Source organism: Cyprinodon tularosa, unplaced genomic scaffold (genome assembly GCF_016077235.1).
Source record: "Cyprinodon tularosa strain WSP-4 unplaced genomic scaffold, ASM1607723v1 ctg107, whole genome shotgun sequence".
Taxonomy (NCBI): Eukaryota; Metazoa; Chordata; class Actinopteri; order Cyprinodontiformes; family Cyprinodontidae; genus Cyprinodon; species Cyprinodon tularosa.
In genome coordinates, this window is record NW_024037860.1 from 968,393 (window position 1) to 988,909 (window position 20,517).

The 20,517-nt window shown below is 37.9% G+C and overlaps 1 protein-coding gene across 1 annotated transcript; it reads right to left on the reverse strand.

Annotated features, from left to right (window-relative positions):
• Positions 1 to 584: 584 nt before the first annotated feature.
• On the reverse strand, positions 585 to 9,626 carry gdf6a (growth differentiation factor 6a). Its single transcript, XM_038288741.1, has 2 exons — positions 8,926 to 9,626; positions 585 to 2,923 (listed from the first exon to the last, which is right to left on the reverse strand). The coding sequence occupies exons 1-2, from the start codon at positions 9,287 to 9,289 to the stop codon at positions 2,043 to 2,045; spliced, it is 1,245 nt and encodes a 414-aa protein (XP_038144669.1). The 5' UTR covers positions 9,290 to 9,626; the 3' UTR covers positions 585 to 2,042.
• Between the last annotated feature and the right edge of the window lie 10,891 nt (positions 9,627 to 20,517).

Below are 20,517 nucleotides of genomic sequence, written 5' to 3' on the forward strand. Positions count from 1 at the left end.
AGCTGGTCACGTTTATGGAAAGATGGAGGGATGTAAGTATAGCACATTGACAAAGACCTACACTGAAGGGTTAGATCAAAGAGAAATTTGTATTGAAATCATTGACGAAATAAGCAATCTAAATTCTCAGGTGCAGTCTCCTCTTTGTTTTTCTTTTGCAAGAAGCAGTGATACCAACTCTCTGTTTACCACACATGTATAAAAGCTATAAAAATCCCGATATAGTTTAAATTTGGTTCTTTTACCTAATCTACTCCTGCTCCCCACTGTTTCACCAAAGTCAACTAACCGCATACCCCAATAGGAATCCACCTATGTTTAGAAATGCCCCTTATTAGTTCAAACCCAGATATGATTATATATCTTCTGCAAAGCCAATCTAACCAAACTTGATCTATTTTAATAGCATATAAAATTACTCTTTAGATGGCACATCCCAAACAACTGAACTACTGAAGTGCACTCATTTACTCAGTGGATGCTAAATACGGTTGCAGCTTTTTAGTTTTATTTCTATATTATGACAAAAAAAATAAATGTAGCTTTCATTCTAATTTGTTCTTATCTTTCTCATAAAACTCCCATTAAACACAATAATAGTTTTAATTTTGACAAAATGTGAACACAAAAGGTATTTTTCATGGAACCGTAAAAGGCAATGGCAAAAATTTATCCTGAAACATTAAAAGCACTCAACATTTTGGCAAATTTCCAAATGTTTTGAATGAATTAAACACAGAAAAGGCATAACTCACCAGACATTCCAGACTTTGTTTGGAATTTTATTTGTACAGTAATGGTGTGGAGTAGTATCCAGTTATATATGTATATAAATGATCTTATATATATATCATTGCAAAAGCTCTTTACACTTTAACTGAACGCACCTCAAACTCAGAACCTATATGCAATAATGAGGTAGATAGATATTAATAATGGTACTTTCCACCCTCTGCAAAAATATTGAAGACACCTTAAATTACTCTTTTCGACGTAAGAAATATATGATTATCATGGAACTCTGTACATCACAAATAATAAAATAATTATAGAATAGAAATCTTTACCGATTTGAGTGCCCTTTTGTACATTTACAAAGAAATGCCGTTTGCGCATATCCTCATTTGTAGCACTTTGTAAAGTTTTTTTCTTTTTTTCTTTGACTGTACAAATATTTACAACTTAGAGATAAAGAGAGAAAACATAACGAACAGCAGTGCATTCAAAGCTAATGTGCATTTAAATATCGTCTCGTTTGGTGAGTCTTTACATTTTCTCCTTGCCCACTTGTCCACGCATGGCGCAGGAAGTCGTGGAAGTGCATTGCGTAAAGATGCAGACTTTTGAGCGTAAAATCCGAGCCAGATATGTGTGCTTTTCGAAAGAAATCTTCCCGTTTTCACGCGTCAGGGGCCCAGGTGATGCACAGGTCTTATCTGGGTCCTTTCAACTGTTCTCTTGTAAGGCAACCCCCCCACCCCCTCCCAAAAAAATACAAACAAACAATCAAAAAAATCTCTTGAAGGCATCACCATCACCACCTTTCTTCCTCGCTAAGTGATCCAATCTTTTCTTTTTTAATGTTTGGTACATTAGACATTCACCTCATGTATTTAATAATCTACTTTTTGGTGAAAGCAGGTTCTGATTGGCTCCAGTTGGATAGTGCCGCGCTCATGGGCCCACTCCAGGTAAGTCCAGCCTCTGTAGCTGACAGGATTCTCACTGGCCGTCCAGATGGCGCACCTGGAAGCAGACTCCTCTGTGGCCTGCAGCCAGAGCGTGCTCTATGTCTGTTCACAGATTTGTGCCTAACAACCCGGACACCTCGCCCTGGTCTTTGCATGGACAAGAACAAATGTGCGGGACATTTTTTGTATGAATTAGTCAAAATAAATAAGATGATGGAGGGTACTTTGAGCGCATCTTCAGACCCTGTGAGGAGAGGATAGTTCAGTCCAGGAGCCATCAGGATTTCACTTTAAACAAATGAGTTTTTTTTCTCATTTGTTTTATCAGCATTAAATTAAATTAAATGACCGCTACCTGCAGCCACACTGCTCCACAATCATCTCCTCATACTGCTTGTACACCACGTTGTTTCCCGCGTCTGTAAACAGGATGCTGATGGGGCTGAGTTTAGTGGGCACACAGCAGCTCGGTGGGGTGCTGTTTGGGTCCATGGAGTTCATGAGGGTCTGGATGATGGCGTGGTTGGTGGGCTCCAGGTGCGACCTAAGCGGGAAGTCGCACACGCCCTCGCAGTGGTGGGCCTCGTAGCCCAGCGGGGCGATGATCCAATCGTCCCAGCCGAGCTCCTTGAAGTTCACATACAGAGCTTTTTTGCTGCACCTGTACTTGGATTTCTTTCCGTGCCTCTTCCCGTGCCGGTTGCTCTGCGCCGTCCTTCTGCGCCGCCGGGGGCCCTCTCCCGTACCCCCCTTCATCGGCTTCTCTTCAACCGACCTTCGCGACTTGATCTTCTCCTTCATCTCGTTAAACAGGTTCTCTCTCTTCTTGGAGCGGGTGTAAGCGACCAAGATGGCCTTCTCCTGCTGGCCGCGGCCGCCCCTGTCCAGCCCCAGCCGCCTCAGGTCCACCTCTGTGTCAGATTTACTGAGAACGGCCCTGAGCTGGAAGCAGAGCTGATTTCTCTGTTGGTGTTGTGTCTGAAATGCATGCCACACGTCCAAAACCTCCCAGCCGGCTTTATTGGAATCCATGGGGTCCAAATACCTGGAGTCCAGCAGTGTGTCGGAGCGACATGGATAGAGCTGGATGTGGAGGGGTCCATCCGTCTGCGGGGCCCCCGATGCTCTCCTGAATATCCTTAATTCTGCTCCGACCAGCTCCTCTTTCTCCGAAAGGGTGGAAACATCAAACAGATACTTCTGTCTTCTCAAAGAGGAGTGCAAAAGATTGTCTGCAAGGAGAAAGGAGAAAAATAATTGCAGTCAGATTCACTTAGAGTGTACAGTGTTCAGCGAGAGAAGAGAGGAGGGGGTCATTTTCTCCCACAGAGGCCTTCTCTCTCTTTCTTGTTTTTCAAATGTTCACCAATGAGCCCGCCTCAAACAAACTGCAGCTGACAAGGCCTCTGTTCGGAGGAGAAAGACAAAACCCCCACGCGGACATTAAAGAAGTAGGCCCGTGATTCATGTTTCTCTCTATTTTATAACTCACATCCGCTGTTATTATAAATGGATCAGCATCAAGGCCTTGCTTTTACTTTTTTATAGAGAAATAAACAGACACACGAAGCGCCTGCTGCCCTGCAGTAAATATTGGATCGCATCTATTCAGTGGCACGGGAAGGGGGGTGCTGCGGGGGCTGCAGCCTCCCTCGTCAAAGCATCAGCCCCCCCATTGTGGGGGGCTGTGGAGTAACATAATATTGTACTTAAAAACATGAAATTATTTATGTATTTATTTTTTAAAGACTGTGTTTGATATGGGATAAAAATAATGGGCTGTGTATAAGATATAAACTAATGATTCATTATTTTAATATTTCATAAAAAACTAGGCTTCTCCCCCGGAAGTGCTTCCGCCACCTCACAATCATTTAGGCATGGCTAGCAATAGGCAGCAGAAACATATTTCTGACTATTTCGAGGTAAGAAATGGTTTTAATTCCGCCGAGCATTTATTTAGCGTTATTTATTTCTTATTTATTTCTATATGCTGTGCCGTTTGTCGTAGTCCTGTGGCTGAAGAAGTCTACGCTAGAATAAGGCTGCATATCACTAAATATTATGTCTGTATTAAGCTAATTACTGATAAAATATGAAATTAGTTTTTTTTTTTTTGTGTGTGTGTGTTTTTTGTTTCAGATATGAAATCATTCCCCATATCCATAGTCGAATGGACTTTCAAGACGTTCAATGCTCAGTTTAGGCTATATTTAGGCCATGTTTCATTCAAGTATTCCTGATCCTGTTGATTGGGAGCTGTTGTTTGTTTTGAATTATTAAAAGAGAAGAAATAAAGTTTAAAATGTTCATGCTTTGTTCCAATTTATTTTAAATGGAAGTTCTCTGCGACAAATGTAGGCCTACAATATTATGTTAAAAACATCAGCCACAGCCTTCAACATAATGATGTCATGTGTTTTCCAACCCAGCCATCAGCCCCCCTCGCTTGAAACAGCTTCCAGCGCGCCTGCATCTATTGCGCGCATTGCGCATGGATGGCCTTTATTTCCCTTTCGAATAAATCCAGCTTTTCATGTCAGAAATCCACAACAAACACTGATGCAGATGCAGTCCGTTAATACATTTCAACTGCGCTCACATATTTACTCAAATGCACGCGTTTGAATGTGGAGTTACCGTTCAAAAACGCTGGGAAGGATTGAACCAAGCATAGGATTTTGCAGGTGAAAGGCATAAGGACGGATTACATTTCAAACACCCCACAAAAAAAAAGAAAAGAAAAAAAAGAAAAAAAAATTTTTTTTTATCATGCTGGTTATCATTTTATAAAGCGCAAAATCCACCCAGAGCGTTTATGGGTAGTGTTAAAAATGACTATCATAATGAGTTTACTGTTTTTAATGGTAAAATGTTCTTTCTTGCAGCAATAATTTCACTTCATAAGAGTAGCTACCAATCTACAGTGTATATATATATTTTTTCAGGGTATATACTACATCACTGCAATAAATTATAAAATATGGAATCGAATAAATTTGTTATTCAATTTTCGACAATGCTTAAATTCAAGCATCACAACAAATGGGGATACATTTAATAACAAAATGGGTTAGAATTTAACTAAAGATGTTGGTTCAGTCAGCTACTATTCTGTGCAGCCAAGAAATTGAGAAGATTACATGTTTAAAAAGGGTTTTATTATGATTAAAACATTAAGATTATGAATGATAAAATGCTCAATGTTGGAGGAGGAAAGTTTAAAAGTTTTTAGCTTTGACTAGTTACTCTGGTTTTCTCGTTTAAGCCCTTTATACCTACAAACTAGATTGTAAAAGTCAATATGAGATCATATCAAATAAGCATTACAATAATCCAACTATATTGTATAGTTGGATGTGTGTATATATCATGTAAAACTGTAACTAGAGCGTGTAACAAAAGTAATTTCCCTCTGGGATTATTAAAGTGATTCTGATTCAAGTTATTCATCAAATTTGTTTGTAACTATATCAGTTAAATCAGTGTTGGCAACTACCCACCTAACGAAACGAGATTTTAGTTCAAATTTTGCTCTTTTCTTTGTAAAGCACACATGACCATAGGAGTCTTATATAGGCTATGTCTTAGGGCTTATTGTTGAGAAAGTTCTTTGAACTTCACGCAGCTTTTAACTAGATAAACAGCAAGACTGAGGCTAAAGTCAAACTTGTTAGTGAGCTACAACTCTTAGGGAGGAAGCAATTGTTGGCAATGCATATATTCTAGCTTGACACCTTGTTAGAACAGTTTTATAAAGTGTTGTGGATATTTTGTACCTAAATAATAAAAAAAGTTTTTATTTTATTCTAATTTATCATGGAAAAAAAGCAGATATGGAAAAAAAGGGACCAGTTATTGATAAGAAACTGCTTTGGTGATAATAAGTGTCTCTAATTTCTTTCTTTTTTTTTTTTTTTTTTTGCAATTTGTTTTATGAGCTGACATTTTATTAATAATGCCCACCACTACAATAGAGCAGAGGGTTAAAGAACAAGAAATTAAAGATGTAAAAAAGAATGAGGAACACAACTGACACAGAATAACTGCATACTCAGCTGAACAGAGCCCGATTATGAACTTATTTTCCTCCCCAGAGGCATGAACGCGTTTCATCAAGGCCATCCAATAAGGATGGCATGCCATACAGAGTAAAAGGAAATATAAAGCAGCAAAATAAAAGAAACAGCACTCAGTTTTTGCAGCCTAAACGCAATGAGATCAAAATACACACTATTTATGCTTTAAAACTGCATCACTTATTTTCATTATTTTCATTTTGGTGACAGCTGTTCTCTCGTTATTGTATCAGCAGCTTAATAATAAGTTGATTGATGAGCAGGAAGGTTAAAGTGAAAATAGAAAAAAATACATCTACCTATGTTTATCATGTTGTTAAAATTTTCTTTTTTTTTTTTTTTTATTTAGGCCTATTGTATTTTATTAATCTCTATTTTTTGTAGGCCTGCAGTAAATTCTGGGTTTGGTCGCCACATTTCTCAGGTTGTTATCGTTTCTTTGAATGCTGCGTTGATTTAAAATGTCATAGATCTCAGTACAAACTTCGCTGTTGCATCAGTTGTAAATTTTTTTTTTCCTAAAATAAATCCGTCAGTTTCCCTCCGTAAAGCCCGCCGAGCCAGACAGTATAAGCAGATTGAAACATTGTGCCTCCTTTTTATTGACTTTTTCCGTCTGGTTCGCATTAAGTTTTTTCTTTTATAAGCGCTCAAACAAATCGAATACAACGTATAATTAACAGTTCTCAGCTCCCATCCTCCTCATTAAAACACTTCACTTCTTCCATTTCACCCCATCCTGCCAACGACAACATTCCACTGAAAACCAATTCGCCAGCACTGAACGACTCAGTGACTGACTGACTGACTGATTGTGTTATATGAGCTATCAGTCTTTTCTTTTACTTTATTTAATTTTATTAAAACATCCTGCGCACTTTTCCTATTTTGGTTGGCTAAATCGCAAGAGTTGCACTTTCTCAAAAACATATTAAAGATGATAGACCCTTCTCCTTTTAAGTAATTTATTTATGTATGCGTTTATTTGTTAATTATGTCATGTTATCCATCTATTTATTATATAAGGCAAGTGCAGCGAAGGATCTCGCAATGATTCTGGTCTTCTGTGCGTAAATCCTGCCCAAGGACGCAGAGGTGGTTAGTGTAGGCGTAAAAGTGTGTCACTTCTGTGATTTTAAATGAGTTCATAGCTCCAACGAGGTTCATTGGCAACACTTTGAAGACATTGGCTGACAGCAGCACAAGAAGCAACCAACGGCGCGTTAGCTGCAAGAATTTGGTTTCCGCAATTAAAGTGCTGCTCGCAAAGGGAGGTTCCGCAGTAAAACAAGAAGGGGAAAAAATCCAAACCACTTCACAGAGAAGGAAGCGCTCTAATTTTCCTCTTTTTTTTTGTTTTCTTGGGGATTTGCCCACCGTGGCCGGGTTGGATCATTACGAGAGAATAGACAAGTGTTTGATATGTTATGACATCAACACTCTGTTAGATCACCGAGTTCAAACACTGTAGCCAGCCGTTCGATGCCAAGCGGCCCTCTGAAGGGTCCAGCTCAGGGTCAGAGCCGCTGACACATCACATCAGAATCACAAGACAGAGTCTGACACGTCCCCCTCCAATCACATCAGATCCCCATCAGTATTTTACGTTCAAATCCCGCTAAAAAAACGTATTGACTGCAGCTATTGGGGGTGCAAAGGAGGGCAGTGGACATCCCTATAATTTGCTGATCACACCCTCTTTCACAGTTTTATTTATGTCTTTCTTTATTTACTTACTCACTTTCTTTTCAGGTTACCTTCATCTGCGATCCAGTTTTAAACTTTTCACCCACTGCTGCTCCCCAACAACCCTAGGCCTCTACGACAGAACCAGGGCTTAAGGATCCTGTTCCAACTTCTGGGCTGGTGTGGAGCACAAATTTTTCAGTGTGTCTTTTATCTTATTAAAACACCCATATTAGGAACTTTGTGGATTGACCTTAGTTGAAATAAAAATAAATAAATAAAAAATCCTGCCTGGAATAGCAAAAAAAAAAAAAATTAATTTATAGAATAGTTAATAATAGAGAAAGAAATAAAAAAAGGAAAAAAAAAAAAAAAAAAAAAAAAAAAACAATTGATTCTCACGTGCAGAGATGTTTGGAACTGTTTCTGCTGCCTGTGGTGCGCGCCAGTGCGCAGGAGTTCAGTGCGCTTCTAACCAAAGATTTTTTTTTTTTGTTCAAAGATTAACCCTTGTTCCTGCTGTTTGTATATGTGGGAGCATATGTTTGTGCGAATCGAAGGTATCGGTGCAGATCAGACTGTGTTTTTTCTCACAGCTCGCTCCTATCATTTGTTTAACTGACCCAAACACCTGCTGCTCCCGCTCTGCGCCGCCGCTCCTCTGGGCTTATACTGCGCACCGTAACGGTAACAGATTGGATGTTTTAATAAGGGAAGGCTGCGGTTTGGTATGGGGGTTGGACTCTGTTTGAAGGTCTTTTAAAGGAGGAAAAGTGAAGGAAGTAACCACTGATAAATCAACGTGTCCGCAAACCTGTGCGCGGAGAAAATGAAATAAACTGACAGTCTAAAGCGTCGTGAAACACTCCAGTGTTAGTTTAGATTTTCGGCAATCTAACATTTATTTCAATCCCTTCTCTTAAAAACTAGATAAAAATAAAGCATGGCATCTAAACTTATAACTGCAGCGCTTAGAAAGTTAATCAAAATGTTTCTCAAAATTTAAGCGCATTAAAGTGCGTCGCTGCTTTGCTTTTGATTCCGTTAGTGTATGCAAAATAAGTTAGAGCCAATCAGCTGATCTAACACCGTGAACACATCAAAGTGTTGAACTATGCAGCGTTCTTAGAGCAACAGGTTCTTAACTCCACAAACCTTGTTTTTCCCTCCAAGATTTAGTGGTTAATTTGACTCTAAGTTAATTGCCTGAAATAAAAAGTTAATAAGCAAAATAAATCGCCCACTTTCTGATTAATAGAAATGTAAATTTAAGTCTTTACAAATTTCTTAAGCAATGAATAAGATTTGATTCAAATATAAGCGCGTAATAGTGCGCCAGTTCCTTTAGCTTCATTTGGATTGTGCGTAAAAGCAGACCGAGCTGATCTACTCGTTCCTGACCCTAATCTAACCAGGTCGAATAGAATCATATCAGAGCAGATCATGCAAAACTGGGTCCAAAAACCAACCTGTTCCTTTGTCCACAAAACTCGTAATGGTGTTGGCTGATTTTGAGGAGCGGAAAAAACTCGCGTTTAGTCCAAGTTTTTCTGCCGCCGAGTACGTCCTATATATGGAGAGCATGTACTCGTGCGGGACAACAGCGTCCTTTGGGACTTCTTCTTTGTGGCGTCCTGCTGCAGAGTGCGAGGACGCGATAATGTCTTTGAAGAGCTTGGATGACCTTTGTCCGTATGGATGAGAGATCCTGGATTCCCTGTTCCTCCGAGGCGCAGATGGAGAGATGATAGCAGCACACTGGAAGCAAGGTATATTCCCAAACAAAACAAGGAGCAGGCCCAGGTGTATAGCATAGGCTCGATATGCATCCATGGTTGGTTGTGGCGTGGAGTTTTTGTTTTTTTTAACTCCTCTTCTGTAGATGAAGCGCTGGAGCCAGGAGGATGGTGAGCGCGTCAGAGTCGAAGAGCTCCCACCTTTGCGCTCTGCAGTCGCACCAGAAGCAATGCGTTTTTCTCGCTCTGAACTCCACACAAGACTGGAGACTGTTGGGTCGAGAGAAACACGCCCACATGGTGGCTCAATGCAGGGCTTCCTAAACAATTTTCATGTCACAAAGCTCCAAGGAGCCACAGCTGCAGCCAGTGGAGCGTCACAGAAGCCACAGAAATGAATCAGTTCAGTATTTTTCTTTGCAATAAATGGCTCTGGCATCTGCGCATCTAACTTCAACAACATATACATTTTGTTGTTGTTGTTTGTTTCTAAATAACACCAAATAGAAAACATTTATTCTTCCAGAGAGAACGAAAGCCAAACTTGTCCTCGTTCAATAAAGCTGGTTTAAGCTGAAAGCACATCTTATCAGCAGAGGCATGTCTGCGATCCTGTAGAATGAAGGTGTAAGTCCACAGAGTTCAGACTGATCACAAAGTCTCTGAATCCCATCAGATAAGATGTTGCGCGCAGATACAGACAGCAGTTAATCACAAAGAAGGCTGTTACAATGTATAGTGTTTTTTTTTTCTTCTTTTTTACGTCTAGTAACCGGTATAAAAAATGTTGGAATTTATTTGAAAAAAAAAAAAAAAACAACAACAACAAAAAAACAAAGCAAAACCAAACTAAAAAAAATAATAAATCAGATCTAACATCAGTTGTAACGTTATTTATTCTGAGATATTAAAACATGAGACACAGAGGGGTGTCACAGTAAACCAAACCCTTTTCATTGTGACAGTAAGTTCTGAAAGAGTTAGCCACATAATAATAAGCTTTATAGTCGTTACAATTTATTAATTACAAATGGAAGGACTCTAGCGACCTCTAGAGGCTAATATCTTATATCACATAAAAGCTTGGCATCTCAGCTAAATGGTGCAAAGCCAACTTTTAGGAAAGCCTGTACACCCTTAAAAGGGCAACTAAATCTCCCTACTTCTAATTGAGCACGATTTAAAACTGAATTAAAATAAAATGTTGATTAAAACATTTTTATTGGTCTGTCAAATGAAAAAGACTCCAAAGTGAATGCATGTGTTTTCTACAAGATCCTGCTGTGCGGGACTTTGTTGTTATAAGTGAATCTTGAAGTGGTTTAGTCGCTATGATTTGTTTGTCTGAATCTAAGGGAAGCCTTTGCCTCCTGTTAGTTCCCAAGTTCTGCTCTGCTGTCTTCATCTGACAGAGGATAGCGTATAGAATAGAAAAGCCCTTTATTTTCCCACAGTGGGTAAATTCTGGTGTTTACAGCAGAAAAGGGATTATAGAGAAAAAATGGTCTCAAATATAAGCCTTAGAAAAATGTATAAGAATAATGAAGAGTAGTAATAGTGAAGAGTTAAAAGATAAACAATAAAATACTGTACTGTAAAGCGTTTTAACAATATAAATACTGTGCACCTGGAGAATAAATAACCAATGTAGCTATGGACATTTTCACAGTAATGGATATTTGCAAATAGCAGCAATATTAATGATGTGCAAAATGATAGCAGCATGTAATTTATCTGACTAAGGTAGAAACTGTGCAAAATCAGCATGAATGTAACAACTCATTGAGGTTGTTGGGAAAAGTGAAGGAAGGAACTGTGATAACGCCCCCTGGTGCATTTAGGGTGCAGCAGTCTGTCACTGGAGGAGCTCTCTAGTTCTGCAACAGCTTCATGCATGAGGTGGGAGACATTATCCAACAGAGATGTTGATTTAGTTAGGATCCTTTTGTTTCCCACCTGCTGCGTCCAGAGGGCATCCAATCACAGATCTGGCCTAACTGATCAGCTGATCCAACCGCTTTCTCTCAGCTAGAGATTATCCAATGCTCCAACAGACAGCTCCATAGAAGATGGCTGATGCCACAAAAGAGTAATAGGAGGTCTTTATTCTAAATAGTATGAGATCCAAATGTCAGTGAGCCACTTTAACATGAAAAGGGAAAATCTCGATTACTTTCAGTAATTGGTATCCACTTTCCAATCTGTTTGTATGGTTTGACTGGATTATTTTGGTAAAGTGTTTTGAGATGACGTGTGTTGGAAATTGGCACCTTATAAATTGAGTTGAAATTGAAATTTAGATCCATGGAGTTAGGAAACTTTTTGCCCCTACGTACTCATCTAATCTTTTAAGACAAAACGTGTATTGTTTTTCCGTTTGTTAGTTTCTGACATAATAAATGTCACATATAGCAAAAAAAAAAAAAAAAAAAAGTGTTCAAGATTAAGATTAGATAAATATAGCAGATTAAACTAACTCTTTGGTCCAAATTTACATAGTTTACCTTAAAATTAGGAAGGGTAGATTAATTACATTGTCGTTCCCATAATCAGACTTCTAATACCAGAAATTGTTATTCAACACCAACAGCATTTAATCATAGAATTGGATCCTAGTTGTAGAGTTTTTATATTTACTTCTTCCTCACAACTCATGAAATGGAGCTTATTTCCCAGTTAGCAAAATATATTGAAGCAAATTTAGCAAATAATTAACAGCTCACACTGAATACTAATTGTCTTTAATGTTTCACAGTGTGATCATTCAGCTGGTAAAGAAGATTTATAAATAATACTTTTAACCCTTTTCTATTCACTACTTCTTGGACAAAAATAGATATTCAAGGAATAACTCAGCATCAACTGCTGATGTAAAAGGAATTTGAAGAATGGCCTCTGAAGAAGGCAAAAACACACAAAAACATTACATGTTCTGCCTGTTTGATAAGAACTGAAATATGAACTACTGCAATCTTCTTTTTTTTACCTGTCTATGCTGAAATGTACGAGCTGACCTTCAATATGAGACATAGGGCCGGATTTATCAAGATCCAATTTTGCGAAAACTGGAATTTTGCGCGAGGGGCTGAACCATGGTTTGCGGGTGATTTAACAAGAGCGATTGCGTAACTGGTGGCAGGAGCAAAACTGTTGGAGACGCCCTATTGAAATGATGGTTTTGCGCGTTTTGTGGTTTGCGGCATGGCGAGTTTGGACAGCAGAAGGCGCAAAAGGAAATTCGACCCCATGGAAATGGAGGTGTTGGTGGATGAAGCCAACAAACATTTAAGTGAGCTACAGCAAAGAAGTGTGACTGTCACACAGAGGAACGCTATATGTGAACAAATCTGTAATAAAGTAAACGCTGTTGGTGAAACCTTGCGAACAGTGGATGAAGTAAAAAGAAGATACCAGGATTTTAGAAGGCGAACCAAAGAAAAACTGGCATATAACAAAACATCTGAGAACAAAAGAGGAGGGGGCACAGTAGATGAGATGTCTCTGACCAGGAACAAGTAGGCTACAGGTGACGCTCTGTGAGGAGCAAATCACTGGAATTGCAGCTCCAAAATGGCAATACTAGATAAACGATATGTTTTGATGATCGTTTCCTCGTTCATTCCAAAAATATTCACACGGAGTGAAAAAATGCGTTCTCTGCGTCTCCTTGCTTCATTTCGATGTCTCCTTCTAGCGACAATAACCGCTGCCATGTGTGCGCAATTACGCATACAGACCATTTGCACCTTCTTTTGAAACGTGTTAAATATAGAGTCAGATACCGTTAGCAAAATTGCTTTCAGGTTTGATAAATCACTTTGCGAGTGCTAAATTAATATATTTACATGTTCTCCTCCTACAAGACGCACTTTTGCGTGTAAACGCCCCATATTGCATATTCATTGCAGAAAAAGTACTAAATGGATAAGAGGCGCTATAGCACGTTTTAAAGACCAAATCCTTTTAGCACGCTGTTGATAGATCAGTTTGTACATTTTTTAGCGTGCGCAGTGAAATAGCTCACGTTTTTATACACGCAAACCTTTGATAGATCCGGTGTAGGTACCAGATTGACTCGGGCTGCCAGATTGACTCGGGGGCCTGCGCCTTTTGAGATGCGTCAGAGCGTCCGCCATCTTAAATGTGGCAAATCTGCAGTTTCTCAGTCACTTAAACAGTATCAGAGGGACTTTAATCTCTGAATATACTTTGTATTCGTAGTATTTTTGGTTTTGTAATATTACAAGTTTATTTTTTGTATCCCTTTAGCTTCATTCTCCTGAATTTATTCTCGTTACAAATGCAGACCGCGGGCTCAATGTAGTTTGTTTGAGTGGCATTGCCATAATGTCACGTCATCGGGAGGCGCAAGGCCCATGGCGAATTCGATGACGTCATCAGAAGGCGCAGGGACCATGGAGAATGTCTTCGTAAAATTGTCCGTTTACAAACAGCAATCCCGCTTTCGAATAAAACCTACACCCCGCTATAATTACTTTAGTAAGCTGTCCAGACCAATCAAAATGTTTTGCGCAATTGTGCAAACGTTAAAACAATTATGTATTGTGACGTCATCAAAAGGCGCAGGCCCCCGAGTCAATCTGGCAGCCCGAGTCAATCTGGTACCTACACCGGCCCATAGGCAGGAAAAGCCAAAGTCAGCTACTTCAACTTCCTGATGATGTCTGCCTTCACATCAGTGTGTACAAATCTGTGGCTTTTTATTACAACTAGGGTTGCATCAGCCCAAAGGCGGATCAGATACGGAAACATTTTGAAATATTTTACTGGATGTTTGTTTTTAAATCTCACATCAATTATTGTGTTACAAACTGAACCTTAAGGCCAGGGAGGGGGATTAGGCAATACCAGGCACTTGCCTTGGGCCCCACGTTCCTGCAGAACCCATAAAACCCTGTTTACATGTGTGGTTAATACAACTATTCCTTATTTGTGCACATTAATTATGTTTTTGATAAAAATCATTTTGCTAAAAGTGTCCACCACATTGGATCAGTCCATTTGCTGCACATGTTCAGAAAGGTCCAAACAGACAGCAGCAAACCATTTGAAAATAAATGATGCAAAGAGCAGTCTTGCCAACCTAACACTTTTGTTTTAGATTGGCAAGACTTTTCAGACCCCTCTAGCACTTTTATTTCAAAAAGCGCCCAAATCTAGCTACTGGAGACTTTTGCGACAGCATATAAAAGCACCAATAACTGCTCTCCAGAGCAAGTAGATTTGCTCTCCTTTCTTGTCTGCTGTCATGATTCATGCAGACATTATTTCAGACAAATGAAAAATGGAGAAATGATAAGCAGTTCATGGCTTCTCTGCAGTGAAAAAAAAGGCTCTTTAATTTACTGTTTCCATTGCCTTTTTTTGGAAACACAGGAAGGAGCAATCAGCTAAGCGAGCTTAGTGTTTGCAAAAAATCTTTCATTCCTTTTGAGACAGCATGAGAAGTCAGCTGAGTACAAAAAATAGAGAAGAAAACAAGAAAAGGGACAAGAATAGAGGGATAAAGCCTAGAACAAATAATAGATGGCTATTCTATTAAAATGTCTGCGTCTGTATAATGGGTCTGTTTTATGTGTTGTCTTCTCAATTCAGAGGGCCCCCTGCCTGTCTTTGCCTAGGGCCCCAAATTTCCCAAATCCACCCCTGTTTTTGAGAAGTAAAACTAAACCTGACTTTTTAAAGTTAAAACAATGGGAGTGGGTCATCCGGTAGGCCCGGGTCCGGCCACCGGTCCCGGGCCTACCGGATGACCCAGGTCCTCGGTCCTGGCATTATTGGATGTATTATGTGTGAATGTGTGTCCACTTTTTTTTTTTTCCACAGAGACTGTGCGTTGAGAGTGGGAGCACTGGGGCAAGAAGGCATGATTGAGACTGTGTATTCATATATATATATATATATATATATATATACACATATATATAAATATGTGTATATAAATATAATTTTTTTTATAAATCAATAAATAAAATATTGATTTTGACAAAATAGATTTTTGCTCTTGGGATCTGGGGCTTTGGATCCCCCGGTGCTTGGCTCGACCCTCTGTAGGGGCGGGATTTTGGCTCCTCACAACCACTATTGAGCATTTTTCCTTTGGATAAACTTAACATGCATGAGTGCACCCTCATAAACAACTACAGGTGCCTGGTTCCAGGAACTTAGAGCTTCACTTCCATATAGAAAGCCCATAAGCTGATATTCAGCTACCACAGTATAGATGTCAGAATATATAATGCTACTTATACTTCAGCGATAGTATCAAGGTGTTACTTTGTTGTATCTCTTATACTATATCGTTGGTTGTGCTGTTCTTTTTACATCTCTGTGCAGGTAATGAAGTAGACTGAAGATGTTTTATCGTTATCTCCATTTTATTTCCTCTTTCTTTCATCTTTTCTCCTTTTTTCTGTTTTTCCTTTCCTGTTCTACTTACATTGCAGTGTCCATATAATCTGTAATACTCCCTGCACGAATTATAATAAACCTATTTACATGCATAAATCAAGCGGAACACTATGTTGATAGCCATACTGCTCCACATGTGAAAGAAAATTTTGCTGGGCTCTTTTTTTGGAATCAAGACAATTATTCTTATTGCCACATCGCCAGACAGGACACTGTTAAAAAAAATATATATAAATAAATACATACAAGATTATTGGATTAAAAGGAGAATCGGTTTGGTGCCACTGCGTTTATGTTGTTTATGGCCACCTCTCTCATGTCTCTGTTCTTGAACATTTTAACAGCTACTGTTTCATTCTTAGCTGTTTTTATACACTTAGTTTCTCTCTCCTGACTCTGTAGAAGAGATTGAAATAGACCTAGATTAGTGTTGAAATCAAATACATTCATTATGTCTATTATTTGTTTGTAGGGTAGGGCCATGTTTACTAGCAATATTATTTACTGTTACAAAAAGAACAAAACTGTTAATTTCAGCTGAAAAGATTTGCAAGGAAAGCAAATGACAACTAATCTGAGGGGCAATAAATATGTTTTTGTATTTTATTTTAGTGGTTTCTGACCTTTTATGAGATATCATAGTAAGCCTGTAAAAAAACCTGCCACTGGAATAACTGGGTCTTGCCAGAGAGGGTACAATGAATAATCTAGCCATGAATTCTTATTCATTTTCTGTTCCTTTTTTAAGGTAAGTACATTTAAGTTTCTTTAAATGTTTTCCTTCACATTGTTACATCACTCTTCTTTTGATCAGAAACCTAGTCCCAATACTAAGCAAAAAAAAACAACAACCAAAAAAGCAATGTATTTTTATATTATTATTATACAAGTCTGTAGTTGACCAAAAGACACCTAAAAGACTTCAATATGGAAAAGACCGTTTTTTTAAAATGTGTCAAAGGAACCTATTAAAATATAGAAAAAGTATGTTTTTGTATATAGTGCATCCCCAACTAATATGATTCATTTTTGTTTCAACAGGGAATAAGATGAAACATTGAAGGTGGGTAGGTTAGTTAGTTTGAGATGCTCTCCTTTACAGGATATTTCTCCAACACTCTGCAGATACAGCACTAATCCAACTAATGATTGTGTCATTCTATTTACTCAGCCAAACCAGCTGCATTCTGCATTTCATGCACTGCTGCCTGTATGCTTGATGATGTAACTTCTACACCAAAAACAAACCAATACAAACAATGAAACAATAAACATTACAAATATTTAAACATTTGATGTTAAAATTACATCCTTTTTTCTAAAATTAAGCATGAGAACGTCACCAGAATTCTTTTCTACGCTGCAAAAAAGGAAATATAAGTAGGATTCTTTTTTAATCCCCTGGATTGTAGCAAATAGGACTGTGTGCCAATGAAATACAATGATTTACATTTACAATATAAACTTTATTTTTAGTGAACAATATCTAATTGTCTTATATTAATGGTAACATACTCATTCCACTCATAATTACCTGATTTAATTAACAGCAGATACATCTATTTTAAGATAGATAACTATTTTTTCATCAGGTTTTGCAGCTCAAACAAGGTTTAATTATTTTATTTGGTTGGAGCCTATTTCAAGAATGCCTTGGCACAAACCAATATTTCTGGGACAGCATTCATGAAACAGTAAGGGACAGATAAAGTACACTCACAGCAAAGGTATATCATTCATCAAAAGAACCAGGAAGATCCTTTAAAACTCAAATTTACTGTTATTTATAGTAAAAATGTATTTAGGTCTATGGAATCAACACTTTATAACAGTTGTATGTTAGATGTAGAAATTGTATGGTAAATGGTAAATGGCCTGTGCTCATATAGCGCTTTTTCAAGTAGTTCTTGACCAAAGCACTTTACGCTGCATTCAGATATCCACACACACACTCATACACCTATGATTTAGAATGAATGAAGTGCAGCAAACTGTTAAAGTCTTTAAAGAAATGTAAGCATTCATTGTAACAGCATTTATTATTTTCATTATTTATTATTTAAAAAAGGAATATTCATATAAACTATGAAAAAAAATTCCAAAAAGGATTTCCAAATAAGATGTTTTTATCTAGCTTCCAACATTTGTACTATTTTTATTTTTCAAATGTGTGTTAATGTGACATGCATCCTTGTTACAAGAGATAATAACTCTCAAGGTAAAGGTTGTGTGCATTGACTTAATATTTGCTTACTTTTCATATAAACGTTTAAGAACTCTATAATATGAGCAAGGTATTACATATTGCATGAACAGAGCACAGGGTATCAGGGGTCCTTTTGTATTAAAAACATGTAAAATCTCACTGAATAACCATTACATGCAATTCCACCTATAAACAGCTGGTGGGGACAATTAACCAATGTAGTGGTAGCAGGAGGCAGTGGGGGAAATTTCATGACAAGAAGCAGTTAGGGTGGGATAAAATATTCTAGGGTTATAATACCTGTAATTTAAATAATCCTATACAGAGTTTACATGTCCCTTTGCAGTTTTTTTTAGACTTTAGGTCCCTCTCACAAAATAAATAAATAAATAAATAAATAAATAAATAAATAAATAAATAAATAAATAAATAAATAAATAAATAAATAAATAAATAAATAAATAAATGCCACAGTTGTCAGGATGACTAAGTGAAGGGGTTTAAGTAGATGTCTTGAATATGAAGAACTGCTCACCTCTTGTAACGCAGACGCTGGAGTCTTTTGTGGGGAAAAAGAGTTGAATCAACAGGCAAATCTTTTGATTTACTGCTATGGACAGCTTTCGACTTTCCCCCAAGGTTATGGGATAAAGATCATGACTGAAAAATGAGACACTGAATTCACGCAGCTGAGAAAATTTTCACTGTTGGATGGATGGATTGACTCACACTTTGAAATACAGTAGTGGGAGGAGTACTGACATCTGGGGTGACCTCAGAAGAATAGATACTTATCCTGATCAAAAGGAGTCCTTAAAATGGTTCTAGTCCACTGTTTAGGTAAACCTATTTTCTGGCATGTATTTATAAAAAAGAAAGCATTGACCTCAGGAGTTAGCTCAAGGTGTTTCTGAGTAAAATAGATTCTTAGTTACAGGCATCCGCATCTAAGTTTTGCAAGCATTGTTAATTGATTACCTCTTAAAGTTATCAATTCTTTTAACAAGATGTTTCTTCTGACTTTCAGTCAGGTTTACAAGCTCACCACAATGCAGAGACTCTCTTTGTCAAAGTGACATCTGCATAAATAAAGACTGTTGAAGAACCACAGTGTCGGTATTGTTTGTCGTTAGTGCAGCATTCAACTCTGTTGATCTATTCATTTTATTAGAGCACCTGTAAAACTTGTTTGGCCTTTGTGGTCTGCCACTGGACTGGTTTAACTTGACTTAGTTATTATTTACAGGTTTCCCTAAGCTAAGATTATAACAAAAAAATCAAGTTACCATAAATATGCAGATGATGCACAGCTTTACATTACACTTTAACCAGATGATGGAGCCTTTCAGAAACTGGGTATCTCGGGCGTGCTGGTGGAGCAGTGGTTAGTGTACACAACCCATGCCTTAGTCCTCGACGCGGCCGACCCGGCTCTGAATCAGGCCTGTGGTCCTTTGCTGCATGTCTCTCCCCCTCTCTCATACCCCATTACTTGTCAGCCTAATGTCAGAAAAACGAGCCACTATGGCGCTCCACTATGGCGCTCCTCTGGCTGTGTTTGGTTGTTTTGACTCGTCCCGAATTATTCTTTCCAGATTGAAATACAGGCAGTAGGTAGGCGGTACCAATTGAAGCAGTTTTTTTCACAGGTTACATATCACATGTACTGCTGTCTGGGCATAGGGACAGTTTTAGCCAATATGACAAAAAAGTGATTTTTAAAAACTTACAGACTTCAGCTTTAATGTCTATTACTCTATAAATCACTTATGGTTTAGCACCAAAATACATTACAGACATGTGAGGGTATCAACTGCCTCGACCTCTCAGGTCTGCTTATTTTAATACTGAGACCCTGGACCAAACATTTGGTTTGTATGTTCCACAAATGAAACAAACTCTAAGAAATCTAAATTGGAAAACTAAACCCTAAATTGGTTTACATCAACATTACAAAGCTATTTGTTTAGCGTTGGTTTTGAATGACCTGTCATTTCGCCCATGGAGATGGGCACCAGCCCCAGTGACCCTAGTGGATAAGCATCAGAGGATGCATGGATTGCTTTGACTGTTTTTTTCAGTTAACTGAAACCTCATTTAATTAAGTTTTTTGTCCAACTTCTCTTCACCTGCCACTGTTATGCCTCTTCAATGCTCAGTTTTCTGTGCATTTGTCTTTTTCTGTGTGTACATGCACAGCAATGTGAGTTTTCTTGTTACTAGATGTATACCTACTGTAAAAATAAACTTGCCTTATAGACATTTAGGGGAGTGGCATTGTCAGACCACTGAACTTTATCCAATCGTTCATTTGTGGAAAGTACCAAACATTAGGGTGATGGCAGGGAAGCTTTCCATCCAGAGGAAAAAAATAAACAATTTAACTGGTTTTATTTGGTTTTATTTTATTTTAGATTTAACTGAATTATGAATATATTAAAATGCATTGTTTTATAGAAATTGTTTTTTTTTAGATCATTTAACTCATGGGAGAGATGTCATTCCAGTTTTCCACTGAAAAAAAAACAGTTTTGGTTGAATAAAGAAAAATAATTTAAATTAATCTAGATTAAAATGGCTCATTTGAATTCTACCAAAGGGCTTCGTGGATGAGAATCAGAATGACTTTATAATCCATTGTTTTTTTTTTTTATTTTTTTTATTTTATTTTTTTTTTCAGTTTAACC